The sequence below is a fragment of the Rhea pennata genome, unplaced genomic scaffold, assembly GCF_028389875.1.
Source record: "Rhea pennata isolate bPtePen1 unplaced genomic scaffold, bPtePen1.pri scaffold_32, whole genome shotgun sequence".
NCBI classification, from domain to species: domain Eukaryota; kingdom Metazoa; phylum Chordata; class Aves; order Rheiformes; family Rheidae; genus Rhea; species Rhea pennata.
Genome location: NW_026907679.1, coordinates 548,534 through 564,558, shown reverse-complemented (window position 1 = coordinate 564,558; position 16,025 = coordinate 548,534). Strand labels below are relative to the sequence as shown.

The window sequence follows — 16,025 nt, the reverse complement described above, 5'->3', positions numbered from 1 at the left end:
TGCCTTTGATTCCCCCCAGTGGGTCCTTGTACTGTTCAAATGCACCTTCTTTCACCTAGGCTACCAACTCCCACCCCTCCAGTCCCCCAAAGCCCTTGGTTTGGCTTCCCCCAATCCGCTGTGCTCAGCTCACCCCCATCACCCTTCTTGCCCTCTCCAAGTCCCTTCCGTTTGCATCCCAGAGCCCTCCCTACAATGTCCCACAATCCTGTCCCTTCAGCATCCCCAATACCATGCTCTGGGGGCCTCAATCCCTTCCCCTTAGGCCCCCACAACTCCAGACCCTGCATTTCGGTCCCCTCCAGATCACATCTTCTTGCCACCATCCACCTGATAGCCACCTTCCTTCTTTTGCAGGTGCCAGATCCCCTCCCTTTGGGCCCCCAAATGCAACCCCCCATCCCTATTCCTGTTTTTGGCCTGGGTAGGACACAGGTATACAAGGAGCAGAGGGACAAGTAAGCCCATCCCTGCCCCCAATGGACCAGGGGGAGCCTTGGGGCAGGGTGTAATGGGGAAGCCACCGCAGCCCAGTCCAGACTGACACATGCTTCTTCTTGCCTAGGCAGTGGGAGATGCTGGTCAACTTGTAGATGGAGATGTTGCTGTGCCAGTAAGTAACAGGGTGCACTTGCGGTGCAGCTAGCCCGGGGAACTGGAGGGGGTCTGGTCCCCCCTGTCTACAGCTGGGACCTCGGGACATGCTGGTGTCCTGCACAGACTAATTGTCTCTTTCCTGCTGCAGGTAGACCTCGTGCGAGAGGAGAGGGCTCTGGTAGGTATCACAGCTCCTGTAGGCCCAAGATCCTACCCCTCCCCTCCTCTACTAGGCTACTCCCGTGCACCCAGTGTGCCTCAGCGGACCACACTGCAGCCCAGTGTGTCCACTGGAGCCCTGTGCACATGCACGTAGTACAGTGTTTTCCCCAGAGACCCCATTCCCCAGGGCTCCCAGGGCTTTCCCCTGCCTCCCAGGACAACCCAGTTCACCCCAATGTGTCCATAACACTCCCTTTCTCCACAGCATCTGAAGCTGCCCTTGCACCAGAGACACCAGGCTGCAGCCCACTTGGCCTAGGTGAGCAGCACTGGGGCATCCCCAGCCCTCCAAGGGATCCTTGACCTGAGGGGATCCCAGAGCCCTCTGGGGTGGGGAGAACCTGGCCCTGGGTGGGAGGACAGATCTGCCCCAGGGGAGAGCTGCACAGAGCCACCTCCCCACACACCACCTACCCCTTTGCTCAGTGGGGCCACACAGGCCAGCAGGGCAACAGTATGGCCTGGGTGCTGTTCATGCTCTGGGTGCTGTACAGATCCCCAGGGTCACTGTATGGATGGGGCAGGTGTCCGTGGTCTATACAGACCTCCAGGACTGCCACGTAGACCAGCAGCAGCCTCTCTGGGTTTTCAATAGACCAAGGAGATCCCAGCCCTGCCCTGGGGCCACTGGGGGCTCCAACCCCCTTCTCCTTCTCCCAAGCATTTCAGAGGGACCTGGTGGGGAGATGACCTCTCCCTTCTCCCAGCAGAATTTGGATTAACATCATGTTCCCTGTCCTTGAAGTCTGGCATTGTGGATGACCCCCTGCCCTGTCCCCCTCCAGCAGCATGAGGTCATCCCTGGATGCCTCACGTGATCCTCGGGAGACCGGGACCATTTTCCCCCAATGATCAATAAATGCAGTCAACAAAACTAGCCTCTGTGTGTGGGGGGGGGTGGGGAAGGGTATTTAAGAGGGCAGGTGCCTCCAGGTCCCTTCTCCTCAGACAGTGACTGCACAACGGGGCTCTGCCTGGCAGCATCTCCTAGACTTGCAGCCCCCTACCAGGGCTTTGGAGAGGCAGAAGACAGTAGGCTATTGTGGGGCCTTGGTGAGTGCCCTGTCCCAAAGGGCTCAGTCTGGGGCTGGGGCAGTAGGTCGAGGAGGCCAGGCAGCTCGGGCACTGGGGTGCTGTGCCCAGCTCAGGGAGTGAGGGTGGGTTCCTGCCCCAGAGACTCAGGACTCCTGGGTTCATGGGTGCTTTTGGAGCCCCACACTGGGGCCAGGCAGCTGCTCTCCCTGAGCCCCTGCCCTGATGGGTGTGCACACACTGGGGTGCCTGTGCACAACCACAGAATCACAAAATGGTCGCGGTTGCAAGGGACTTCTGGAGATCATCTAATCCAAGCCCCCTCTTCAACCAGGGTCACCTAGACCATGTTAGACAGCATCACATCCGGGCAGGTTGTGAATATCTCCAGAGAGGGGGACTCCCCAACCTCTCTGGGCGACCTCTTCCAGGGCTCTGTCACTCTTCCAGGAAAGAAATTCCTCCCCACATTCACAAGGAATTTCCAGTGCTTCAGTTTGTGCGCTTTGCCTCTTCTCCTGTCACTTGGCTTCATTGAAAAGAGTTCATCCCCATCCCCTTGACACCCTCCCTTCACGTACTTGTACACATTGATCAGATCCCCCCTCAGTCTTTTCTTCGGCAGGCTGAAGAGGCCCAGCTCTGGCTGCCATTCATCATAGGGCAGGTGCTCCAGCCCTCTGATCATCTATGTAACCCTGCGCTGGACTCTCTCCAGTAGCTCCACATCTCTCTTGTACTGAGGAGCCCAGAACTGGACACAGTACTTGAGATGAGGCCTCAGCAGGGCTGAATAAAGGGGCACGATCACCTCGCTCGACCTGCTGCAACACTCTTCCTAATTTACCCCAGGAGACCATTGGATTTCTTGGCCACAAGGCACATTGCTGGCTCATGATCAACTCGTCATCCACGAGCACTCCAAGGTCCTTCTCTGCACAGCTGCTCTCCAGAAGGTCAGCCCCCAGCTTGTACTGGGGCCTAGGGTTATTTCTCTCTAGGTGCAGGAATCTGCACTTGCCCTTGTTGAAAATCATGAGGTTCCTCTCTGCCCAACTCTCCAGCCTCTCCAGGTCTCTCTGAATGGCAGCACAGTCCTCAGGTGTGTCAGCCACTCCTCCCAGCTTGGTATCATCAGCAAACTTGCTGAGGAAGCACTCTGTCCCCTCATCCAGGTGACTGATGAATGAGTTGAACAACGCTTGCCGCAGTACTGAACCTGGGGAACTCATGAATTCATGCTCACTACTCCTAACCTCCTCCTTCTCTTCCACATGCTCGGAGATGATATCCCAAATGAGCTATTCCATCACCTTTCCAGGAATAGAGCTGAGGCCGACTGGCCTATAGTTGACTGGGTCCTCCTTCTTGTCCTTTTTGATGACTGGAATGACACGGGCTTTCTTCCAGTCCTCAGGCACCTCTCCAGTTCTCCACAGCCTTTCAAAGGTGATGGAGAGCGGCCACGCAATAATATCCATCAGCCCCCTCAGTACTTGTCATTGTATCCCATCAGGCTCCATGGATCTGTGGATGTTAAGTCCGCCTAAATGATCTCTAATCCAGTCCTCCTGAACCAAGGGAAAGTCTCATCTCCAGGCTCCCAGATTCTTGAGGGCTTCCTTGCACATCCCTGCACACTCTGAGAACATGCCTATATTCCTGCCAAATGGCCTGTCTCCTTTTCCATTTTTTCTGTACTTTCTTCTTCTGTCGGACTTCTGCCAGGAGCTCCTTGCCCATCCATGCAGGTCTCCTGCCCCCTTTGCTGGACCTCTTTCTCCTTGGGATGCACCACTCTTGAGCTTGGAGGAAGTGATGCTTGAATACTAGCCAGTTCTTCTGGAACCCCCTTCCTCCTAGGGCCTTAACCCATGGGATTCCTCCAAGTAGGTCTCTGAAGATCCCAAAGTCCACTCTCCTGAAGTCCAGGGGTGCAATCCTGCTTATTGCCTTCCTTCCTCCATGTAGAATCCTGAACTCTACCATCTCGTGGTCACTGCAGACAAGGCTGACCCCAACCTTCACATCTCCAACCAGTCCTTCTTTGTTGGTTAGCACAAGGTCCAGCAGGACACCCCTCCTCGGTGGCTCCTCCACCACCTGTGTCAAGACGTTATCATCAGTGCTCTGCAGGGGCCTCCTGCACTGTCTGTGCCTAGCTGTCCTGTCTTTCCAGCAGGTTTCCAGTTATCTTTGCTCTCCTCAGCCACAACATTGTGGTTGTGTATCCTGCCAACTGCGCCAATTGTAAGAGCAAGATGGAGGCAATGCCTGGACCCCCAGCAGGGACACAAACACAAACACGAGGCACACTGTGGTCAACACTGAACATTCATTACCTCTGCGTCTAAATGCAGATTTCCCAGCAGCTTCCTGATTGAGTCAATAAAGGTGTGGGGGAATCCAAGGGGACTCTCAGCATCGGCCCACGCTGAGGAACGCTGCGGGGGGCACTAGAAGGGATTTCTATGTACTATACACACGCACTGCACACGTAAGGAGCTCACCGGTAATTCTGATTCAAAGCCCAGGTGTAGTGCCACACTGGCACAGGCCCAGCAGGATGATCACGACTAGGGGTCAACCTGCCTTGTTGATGCTCCTTTCCCACAGAGGCTGGATACCTTCCATCACCTGTCTTCTTGACTTTCTTTGGAATTTTCCCATACACCATGCTTTGGAAAAACTGCTGATGCAGTTCCTCTTCTGCCTGGGATACCTCCAGAGACACAGACAGCAGTGGCAAGTGACAGCAATGGCAGTGCTTTCACTCTCTGAGAAGCAGTGGACAGTAAGCTTCTTCCAGCTCCAGGTCTCTTCTAAGCCCCATCAGATGAGCTGTCCCAAAGAGGCCAAAGCAAGCAGGCTTGCAGGGTTTGTTGCTGTACTCACGTTGCACTTCTGGGCACTGCTGCCCTGTGCATGCCTCCTGTGGGAAAGGACAGGGACACCACCCACCACTCTCAGCAGCCATTCCTCTGAGAGTGGAGACTGTGCCCAGGCATTTCCTGTTGGGAAGGCAACAGGCTGAATCTCACACCTGATGCAGCCCTTGTGCAGCCACAGGATGCTGGAGGAATTTGTGCTGGAAGAGTTCTCTGGAGGTCGTATGACCCAGTTCCTGCTCCGAGCAGGCTCAGATTCAAAGCTGCCTGTAACCTTGGTCCTTCACAGACTGCCGTCATTCCTCCGGCAGGAGGAGAAGGCTGTTGAAGTCTTTTCCAAAAGCTCCCCATACATAGCTTGTTCAGTGCCAGATGCAGCACCCAGTCAACACAGGAAATGGCATATGAAGATATGCCGTCAGCATGGTTGCACATCATAAGTGTCATCACTCTCACTCAACCCCTTGAGCACTCAGTGGTCCCCTGCTGGGCCCAGGAAAGATTTATTTCCCCCCAACTCTAACGCGTCTTTTAGATTTTTTCCCCCCATTCTCTGAAGACCTTCATGTTCCTGCAGGTTGCAAGAGGAAAGGGGTCAGGCAGTGCTGGTGTTCCCTGGTGGCTTGAGCCCCCTTGAGTACTGGACACAGTACTCGAGATGAAGCCTCACCAGGGTTGAGGAGAAGGGCAGGATCACCTCGCTTGACCTGCTGGGAACACTCTTCCTAATGCACCCCAGGAGACCATTGGCCTTCTTGGGCACAAGGACACATTGCTGGCTCATGGTCAATCTGTCATCCACCAGCACTCTCAGCCCTGCACCGACAAGTGTCTGCACAGAGGAGACCTCTGCAGTTATCTAGGGTTTGGGGGATTAGTTTGGCGTTTGGCATTTTCCAAGGACAGGATCAAAATCGTGTGTTTCTGCTGTGTGTTGCTCTCCTCATAGAAGGAGGAGGTAGGACAATACAGAGCAGGACGCAGCCTTCCTCCGCCGGCATCAAAGCAGGCTTGTTCATTTCAGAAGTCCTCAGCTGGGTCTGAGGTCCTTAAAACAGTTGTCATAAGCCAGAAAACAGTAAACATGTCCTTATCACACATCCGTCGGAAGGCTTTCTTGAGGACCCTGGTGCATGCTATGCTCCAAAACCATGGATGAGGCCAAGTAGCAAACCTGGGGGAGTTTTCCCATTTCCCATGAATTATGCCCAGATTTCCTTCTGGCTGGGCCTGCGGAAAGCTATTTTCGCTCTTCAGTTGGGCTTTTCAGCATTGCCTCAGGGCAGTGCTTCTCCCCTGAGTACAGTCCATGGTACCCCCCAAGCATCCTGGTTCTCCCAAGGGACTGTACAGTCCTGGCTCCCTGCATCTCCCACATTTTTGACCCTGGGCTTCTCAGGATGTGCCCACATGCTGCAGTGTTGCTGCCCAGGCTCCAGTGCAGAGCCTGTAAGGCAGTGCAGTGCCTCAGGACCTGCATTTTGGCTCATTCAGAAATCTGGGAGGTGACCAGCTCCCACCTCTGCAGCTGCTGGAGATTGGGAACATCCCTACCACCAACCTTCCTGCTCCTCCTTGTCTTGGCACAGGCTTTTGTAGAGCAGCACAGCCCAGTCAGAGATCTCCAAGAGCAGCACAGCCCCCAGCATGACCCAGGACCCCTCAGGAGCTGCATTGGCTCTCTGTTTTCCACATCCCTTGATTAAATGGAGAATTTCAACCATCACCTTTACAGCACTCTGGTGGACACTGTAATTTTCCGTTGTTTCCAGATTTCCTCCTCCCCTTACTCTTGGTTCATTCAGATAGCGAGCTGCTGATTTGCCCCTCAGGGAGCTTTATGCTTGCTCATCTTTCACTAGTCTTTCCCTTTAGCCGCGTCCTTAATTGTGATCATATCTATCATTTATTATCTCTCCAAACGGTTTCTAGTAAGGCTGTCCCTTGTGGAATGTGGGACCTCATTGGAGGCAGCTCAGACTTAGCATCGTGTGGAGGAGTGTATTTTTATTCTTTGTTTGCAATTAAACAAAATGCAAACCTTTATGTCTGTCTGTAGCTAGTTGTTTAAGGAAAGCAGGTGGGAATTGGGGCATATGAGCTGTACAGTTCAGTTGGAAAACTTTGGTGGGAAAAGTTTGACTTTAACAAGAGTGATGGCAGTCCCAGGTGGCTGATGAGAGCAATAGTAGAGTATGGGAGATGGAGAGGAAGACTGTCTGAACAATGTCTGACATCTGGGATGCTGCTTTTCCTGCATGTCCTGACTTCATTAGGGGACACTCTGGATCAGTATCAACTGGAGAATGTTGCTATCACTTAGTCTTTAACTTGAAAAATAATAATGATAATGATAGTAATAAAATTTTAAAAGCAGAAATACTTCCATGCTATTACAATCTTCTTTCCCGAAACCTCTGCAATTAACCATACAAGACTAGAAGAAAATTCCAGAGAGACACGAGTTTCCCCAGGGTTTTTTGCATTTTAATGAGCCCCATGGTGTATTTGGTCCACCAGCCTCAGCTACTGAGAGGAGACTGAACAAAGCTTTCAAGTCAAAGTCAGAAGCAGAGCCCAAAGTTACACAGAGCATTAATGGGTCCCACTGAGGGCCGTTAGCAAGAAAGATTCCCTGGGGGCTGATTAGAGCAGAAAGTTGGAGGCACTGATTACAGGTAGGCGAAGGCAACGTGCAGGTGACTCTGATGCCGAATCTCCCCTTGACGTGTTTTATCAAGCAAAATGGCCGATCACAGACACCCAGCTCCTGAGAAGGGAGATCCTTTCCCCTATACTTTGCCCAGGGGTGCTCCTGGAGGCTGTGTGCAGGTAGAGATGTGCAAGCTCAAGTGCAGGATCATGACACAACACGTCCTGGGGTCACCTGGTGGGAAGGGGACAGTGAGGTCATGAAGTCTCCTGGTAGGCCTCAGTGATGGAGACAGCAGCCGCAGAACAAAGACCTCTGCTCTTTCAGGCTCTTCAGCATGCCAGTGCCCTCCACTGTCTCCACCACACTGTCCTACAGTGTCCCACACCTGCTGCTGGGTGCCTGCAGACAGCAGACATCCAAGACGCTTCCCCACCTTGCTCCCACCTCAAGATCTCCCTCCCGTTACTTATGTCTCTCTGTCCTCACTGGCTGTTCCTCAAAACACAGAGCCAGGGGCTGATCACAGACTCCCTCTGCGTGAGCTTTTCCACCACAGCACTGCTCTTCGAGTGACTTTGGTTCCTGTTAATGTCTGGTTTGAACCTCCCAAGCTGCAGATTGTGACTCTTTCCCTTACTTGTGCTGCTTCTCACTACCAAAACAAGTGCCTGGGAGACCCATTCAGGGACACACTACTCCAGGTGTCATCAACCCGGGGCTGAGTGGAGGGGGAATAACAGCTCCTCCTCATGCAGCTCACGGTCACTTGGCGTTATTTGCAATGACTGTGCCTCCCTGGCTCACATAGCATTTCTCATAACACCCAGGCCCTTCCCCTCAGGGGCACTTCTCAGCTGATAAAGCCCCAACCTGCCCTGAAGCATGGAGTTATCCTGCCCCAGGTGCAGGACTTGACCCTTCTCCTTGTAAAACTTCATGAGGTTTCTGTTGGCCGAATACACACATTTCTCAATGTCCTCCAGAATGAAGCTCGGGTATACCAGCTTGTAATGTGCATGTGCAGGGGACTCAGGCTGACTTGTGGTGCCTCTAAGAAGGTAGCAACAAATAGAATTGCAGAGCAGCACAAGTAATAAAAGGAGGTTCTAGTTTAATGGAATTCCTGCCTCAAATAGGACTTAACAGGGCAATAATCTCAGAAATACCAAGCGAAGATGCAAAACAAGCAAAACCAGGGCCAATGGGGACGAATAAACATGGGTGAGATGTTTGTATGGGAAGGTATTGTCTCTTGTCCTTGCAGCATGGACCATGATAAATAGCCTTGCTTCATCTTCTTCAGGGCCTCCTCTTAGGTACTGGAAGGCTTCTATTAGGTCCCTCCAGAGGCATCTCTTCTCCAGGCTGAACAAGCCCTGCTCACTCACAGATCTAGTGCTCCAGCTCTGAGACCACCTTCGGGGCCTTCTGCTGAATTTGCTCCCATTTATCACCATCTTTCTAGTACCAGGGAGCCCCAAAGTGGATGCAGAAGTGTACATTTGCTCTAAAGGAGTGAGTAATAGAGAGGGGTCACCACTTCCACCAATCTCCTGTCTGTGCTCCTGTTCACACAGCCCAGGACACCCTTTGCCTTCCTTGCTACCTGGGCACACGATTGTCTCATATTTTGCCTTCTGCCCACCAGGATCCCCAGGTCCTTTTCAGCAGAGCTGCTCCATGACAGCCTAGTCCCCGGCCTGTATCTTTGCACTGTCTTGGTCTGTCCCAGGTGCAAGAACCTGGTATTTATCCTTGTTGAATTTCATGAGATTCCTGGCAACTCATTCCTCCTGCCTGTCCAGGGCCCTCTGTCCCATGCAGACAGGCATTTTAGTGCACACTACAACTTGCGCAAGGTGAATCCCATGTCCCGTGAGTTTGTGGAGTGCATGGGAGGGTCCTGAATCACACTCCATCCCAGGGGTTTCTCAGTGGGCATTAGATATATTGATTCACTCCTGTAAATCAGTCCCTGAAGCACAAGGAAATGAACTCCCTTCTTGTCCTGGTGCTGGTGTCCTGCCTTCTTATGAGATGGGAGGAGGGCCTTCTAGAGAGAGACATTTCCACCTCTCTTGGAAAACTGTTCTGTATGAGACAAACTGCAGTGCTGGACTCAGTTTCTCCCCACGGTTTAGACAGGGACCATTGGTGATTACTTTAGTCTACTTCAGTGAACATTTCTCGGGGGTGACCTCTTGGCCTTTCAGCAACTGGCAGCCCTGGAGCCCGAGGAACATCGTAAGGGTGCACAGAGGACAGAGGAAGTCATGTCTTCGGCTGATCTTCTGCTCCTAAGCTGGGTCTGGCTCCTGGGACCACGGGACCCACGGCAACCTAGCAGGTATTACAGAGAGACAGATCTGTCCAGGAGCAGCTCCTCTTAAAGGAGCAGCAGGACTAAGGGCACTGCCTGCGGGCACCAGCATGAGATGAGCGACTCAGAAACTAAAGAGAGTTGGGAAAGGGAGGACAGCTGAGAGCTCCCTGCAGGGTGGAATCTTCACAGCCATTGACACAGTAAGTCTCTGGCTGCAGGGCCACATTGCTGCTGTGGTTCCTACTGAGTTCTTCTGGAGCTGACACCTTCCAGAGCTGAAAGGGTCTCTCAGGGCAGCTCTGCCAGCTTCTGCTGTTTGGAGCAGGTGGTGCTTTAGAGCAGGCATTCATTGCTAAGTGATCAGAGGGACAGGACATCACAGCTACTTCCTTCCAGGGCCAGTGCAGGGATGTGAAACCAGAGAGTGCGTCCAGCTCCACCCAGGGATGTAATTCAGAGCAATATCCCTGCGCCTCAGACTGCTGTGTGTCCGGTACAGTGACTCTGCTGCCCTTGAGGGTCAGCACTCAGCCTGTCCAGGAGACTCCCAACAGCAGTGCAGGGAGAAGCTCTGAGTGGGAGGAGTGACCCCTGGCAGGGCAGGTTCGTTCTCCTGCTGCAAGGGTGCTGCGTGGGTCAGGGCTGCTCACAGCTCCAGCTGACCTCCAGGGTATTTCTGAAAGGCCTTTTCTAGAGGACAATCAAGGCAGGGACAGGGGTTACCTTAATGATAAGTGCTTTCCTGGGTCTTGCATTTTCCTACTGTTTGCTAAGTGCTGGCTGGGAAAAGACCTAGGAGAGAAAAAAACAGCTCCCAGGAGGAAAAGCTCCAAGCAGTTAAGATACGATCAGTGAATAAGAGGAAACAAGAAGCAGAAATGTGTGTGTTGGGGGTGGGGAGAGAGGAATTTGGAGACCTCCCTGTCATCCCCTTCAATGCAGACATCTTCCTCTAAGTAAGCCCCCTGTATCTTCTCTCCCACCAGCAGAGCCTCTGCCCTCAGGGCCAGGGGTCCAGGGCATGAGCACCCTCCTCAGCAGCCTGAGCTCCAGCAGAGGAGAGGTGCACTTCTCCTGTGATGTGCCTATTTCCCACTGTGCAACAGAGGAGTGGGAGTAACTGTCCTGTGATGTTGCCATCTGGGAGGTCATGTGCTCAGTTGGGTGAGGGGAAGGCTTTCCAGAGTGCTTGTCTGTCTCTCACTGCTTTCCCTTTGGTAGGAGGGTAACAGTATTCCTTGCTTCTCTACCTCTCTGTGCTGCTCTGGTTCTTGCTCTCATGCTCTATGGGCTGAAGGACAGAGTTCAGCTGCATTTAGGGCATTGACCCTATGGGTCCTGTGTGGAGCTGTCTTCACAGCAGCTTCATAGCCGGGATATGTGTCCAAGCCCTCTTCCACCTTTCTAGAAAGCAAGCCATCTTGTCTGGTGGGGGAATGATCTGACTCTCCTGTAAGGAGAAGCCCCATCGTTAGCACTCTTGACTGTCTCTCTTGGGTGTCCTGCCAGGCTGCAAACTGCCCTCCAGAAGACCACAGCTCTCCTGTATCATATGAGCGAGAGCTGAGAGTCCCTGTGCCCTTCATGTGAGTCAGAAACCTCATCAAATGCTCTGAAGAGCACTCTCTCCATATGTGGGCTGAGAGGGAGGACTTGGAAATCTTCACTTTGAAACTGAACTCCTCCAGTCTCAACTCAATTTCATTTCTTTCTTAGAGTAATTTGGGTGTGACTGTCCTTTAGCTGAGAGAGGTGCAAACACTGAGCAGTGAGGGGCAAGACTCATGCACAGACCAGACATACAAAGTCCTCATGAGCCCTTTTTTCCCCTTGGGATACACGAGAGATCATGCTGAGAGCACCTGTAATGCCAAAGATTTCTACTGCATCAAAAAATGTTCCCATGGTTTGATGGAGGCATCTGAAAACTCTGGAAATACAGAAACAGACCGCTCCATTGCAGCCCATTTTCTGGAGAAAATCAGTGTTTAAATGCTCACAGTCTTTCTACAAAACAAGTGGAGGTAATTGCTGCAGGATGTGTACCCCAGAGTGACTCACTTCCACTGCTGCTCCAGGGCCTGGAGAAAGAGTGAAGGAGGTAAACTGACATGAGAGCAGAGACCATCTCACTGGGACAAAGACATCTGGAAAGTGTTTGGTCAGCCTCTGCCTTTGCTGTACTGTTTCTCTCCCTTGGCAGAGTGAGATGAAGGGGCAGAATGCCTCCTCAGCAAGTTTACTGATGATACCAAGTGGGAGGAGTGGCTGACACACCCGAGGGCTGTGCTAGCCTTCAGAGAGACCTGGACAGGCTGGAGAGCTGGGCAGAGAGGAACGTCCTGAGGTTCAACAAGCGCAAGTGCAGGGTTCTGCACCTAGCGAAAAATAACACTAGGCACGAGTACAGGCTGGGGGCTGACCTTCTGGAGAGCAGCTCTGCAGAGAAGGACCTGAGAGTGCTGGTGGATGACAAGTTAACTATGAGCCAGCAATGTGCCCTTGTGGCCAGGAAGGCCAATGGTATCCTGGGGTGCACTGGGAAGAGTCAGCGGGTCAAAGGAGGTGATCCTGTCCCTCTATTCAGCCCTGGTGAGGCCTCATCTTGAGTCCTGGGCACAGTTCCGGGCTCCACAGTACAAGGCAGACATGGAGCTTCTGAAGAGAGTCCAGCGTAGGGCTAAAAAGATGACTAGAGGGCTGGAGCATCTGCCCTATGAGGAAAGGCTGCAAGAGCTGGGCCTCTTTAGCCTGGGGAAGAGAAGACTGAGGGAGGATCCTATCAATGTGTATAAGAATCTGAAGGGAGGGTGTGAAGGGGACGGGGATAAACTCTTTTCAGTTGTCCCATGTGACAGGACAAGAGGCAATGGGCAGAAATTGAACCACAGGAAGTTCTGCCTGAACGTGAGGGGAAATGTCTTTATTGTGAGAGTGACAGAGCACTGGAACAGGTTGCCTGGAGACGTTGTGCAGTCTCTTTCTCTGGTGATCTTCAAGGCCAACCTGGATGCAACCCTGTCTAACATGCTTTAGGTGACCCTGCTTGAGCAGGGCTGTTGGACTAGATGATCTCCAGAGTTCCCTTCCAACCTTACCAATTCTGTGATTCTATGATTCTATGAGAGTTGTTGTGATTGACAGCTACAGAAACCCCTGTTCCAGGGGGCAAGGTCTTGAGAGACGAATCCCTCACAAGGATCTCTTTTTTTCAAAATCATCTACCATGTATTTGTCTCTCACAGAGAAAAAAAGACAATATTCCCACTGAGTCATTGGACATAATCCTCTTCACTCAGCTCATGGTGCCCATTCCCAGGTATCCCCAGCAAATACACAAAGCAGTCTGACATTTTCTTTTGCACCTCTTAAGAGAGCAGAGCTGACTCCTAAGGAGCGTATGGACAGAGGCCCTGGCACTGCATGCTCAGCATGAAACAGTGAGCAGGAAAGGGCAGTGAATGAAGGCAGAGGGGAGAGAAAGTTTTGAGGGGGGGCTGTCTGAGAAGTGACATGGGTTTTGCTCAGAGAAGCCTGTTCTAACTTATCAACATCTTTTCCTCCTTGGACAGTGTCCTGAACCCCGGCACAGCAAATGTCCAACAGCAGCTCCCTCAACAAGTTCCTCCTCCTGGCATTTGCAGACACGCGGGAGCTGCAGCTCTTGCACTTCTCCCTCTTCCTGGGCATGTACCTGGCTGCTCTCCTGGGCAACGGCCTCATCATCACAGCCGTAGCCTGTGACCACCACCTCCACACCCCCATGTACTTCTTACTCCTCAGTCTCTCTGTTCTGGACCTTGGCTCCATCTCCACCACTGTCCCCAAATCTATGGCCAATTCCCTGTGGAACACCAGGTCCATTTCCTACTCGGGATGTGCTGCCCAGCTCTTCCTGTTTTTCTTTTCAGTTGGAGTGGAGTGTTCTCTCCTCACTGTCATGGCCTATGACTGCTATGTTGCCATCTGCAAACAACTGCAATACTGGACCATCATGGACAGCAGAGTTTGTGTCAGAATGGCAGCAGCTTCCTGGGCCAGTGGTTTTCTGAATGCTCTCCTGCACACTGGAAATACGTTTTCAATACCACTCTGCCAAGGCAACACAGTGGACCAGTTCTTCTGTGAAATCCCCCAGATCCTCAAGCCCTCCTGCTCAGAATTCTACCTCAGGGAATTTGCGCTTATTGTGGTTAGTGTCTTTTTAGTCTTTGGGTGTTTCATTTTCATTGTGCTGTCCTACGTGCAGATCTTCAGGGCTGTGCTGAGGATCCCCTCTGAGCAGGGCCGGCACAAAGACTTTTCCATGTGCCTCCCGCACCTGGCTGTGGTCTCCCTGTACATCAGCACTGGCATCTTTGCCTACCTGAAGCCCCCCTCCATCTCCTCCTCAACTCTGGATCTGGTGGTGGCTGTTCTGTACTCAGTGGTGCCTCCAGCACTGAACCCCCTCATCTACAGCATGAGGAACAAGGAGCTCAAAGATGCACTAAAGAAACTGATTCAGCTGGTCCTAGTTCAGAAGAAGTAAGCTGCCCATCCCCCTTCACAGTTGGCTTCTAATTTTTCTGAAACAGCTCCTGTGCTTTGGGCATTCTCTCTGTGAAAAATCATGTTTATGCAGAAGTGTTTGAATTCATCCCTTCTCCAGTGGCACGAACTCAATCTGTCTGACTGAAATGCCTGCTGTAAATGTGCCTGTCACTGTGTCAGACTTGGCTTCACTCAAATAAAACAAGATTTCCTCAGTGCAGTGCTTGAAGATTGGGCTCTCCTTCCAAAGCTGCAGTCTAAAATGTGCTCAAGGACATTCACCTTGAAGAGACTTGTTGCTGTTCCCGGGCTCCCCAGGGTGATGAGCTTATCTCAAGGTGATGAGCTTATCGGTGATGTGTTAGGCATGAGGACTGGATTCAGCTCTCATTTGTGGGTGCCAGGTGCTCCTGGAGGTGATGAATGGTCAGGCCGTATCTCCAATATGACAGGGCTGGAGACAGAGGCCTATCCTTCCTGAAGAGAGCATGCAGCCCCCAGGAGAGCACAGGGCATCTCCAGGGGCACCATGTGCCTTGGGGTGAGCAGTGAATGGAGCTTCACAAAATCTAGGGCAGTCATCCAAAGGTAAAGGGTAAAACCAAGGCTAGTGAGAGCTCTGCAATCTGATGAGGGGCAGTGTGGACCCTGCAGGAACAGGGAAGAGAGCCTGGAGAGTGGTTCTTGTCACCTTCAATGAAATTCGTGTGTTATATTAAACCACACACCTGAACACAGCCTGAGCCATTTGAAATGGCCTGTGATTACTCAGAGCATCATCCACAGCCACAGACTCCTCGGTAGGGGCTGTATGGTGCAATGATGCCTATCCGGCTGGGTCTGCTTCCCATTATGACCACCATGGCCACAGTGGAGGCAACCTGTGGCCCTGTTGCCCCGCAGTCACTTGTTCTACAGAGCAGCACTGGCAGAGCAGCTCAGAGCCTCATGGGGAGGATGGGGGAGGGTCTAGGAATGGCCAGGCAGGCCAGCACCAATGCAACCCCCCCCCCCCGGGAAAGGGCTATTTGGGGAGCAGGGATGTCTGCAGAGAAGAGGAAAGGAGCTGTTGTGTGCCCGGAGGCTGATGGGGCAGCTGACACACACCCCTCACCCACCGGAGCTGCTGCACCCACCTCCTGCTCTGCACCCCCTGCGGGGACCACTGCTGTGGGTCCACCCCCAGCCCGGGCTGCTCTGCTGGGTGGGCTGATGAGAGGGCGGAGGAGGTGAGGAGAGGCGGGGAGAGGCTGGGCTGGGCTGGAGAGGGCCTGGGAGAGGAAAGCACCAACGTCAGCTCAGCTGTGTGAGTGGGAAAGATGAGGACACAGGTCGGGGGGAGGGGTTGTGGTACAGAGCCAGATCTCATGGAGGGGAACCAAGATATGTTGGGCACAGATGAGAAGATGGCCAGTCTACGCCCTTGGTTGCATCGGCTGACCAGAGAGGTGCCCCTGGGCCTGCGTCACACGCTGGCCTCTCGCATCGGCCATTTCCAGCTCTGCCCATGCACCCCAGCTTTCTGGGCACATTTTACTGCGTGGCCGGCTCCGTCCTGCTGGGCTCGTGCCTGTATCGAGAGGAACAAGCAGCCCTGGCTGGCCTTTCTCCCAGCCAGACCCCGGAGGATGATGGTGTGCTATCTCAAATGCGGGACATGACTGGGGCTGGGCAGGGGCCAGGTGCTGGGGGAGGCTGCCAAAGCAGGGGGGCTGTGGGTGGCTGGGTCACTGAGGGCTGTCATGGGGACCGTGCCAGAGGGATTCTCCCCACT

General features: G+C 53.0%; 1 protein-coding gene across 1 annotated transcript; it reads left to right on the top strand.

Annotated features, from left to right (window-relative positions):
• Positions 1-13,313: 13,313 nt before the first annotated feature.
• Positions 13,314-14,249, top strand: LOC134154614 (olfactory receptor 14A16-like). Its single transcript, XM_062601288.1, has one exon. The coding sequence runs from the start codon at positions 13,314-13,316 to the stop codon at positions 14,247-14,249; it is 936 nt and encodes a 311-aa protein (XP_062457272.1).
• Positions 14,250-16,025: the final 1,776 nt, after the last annotated feature.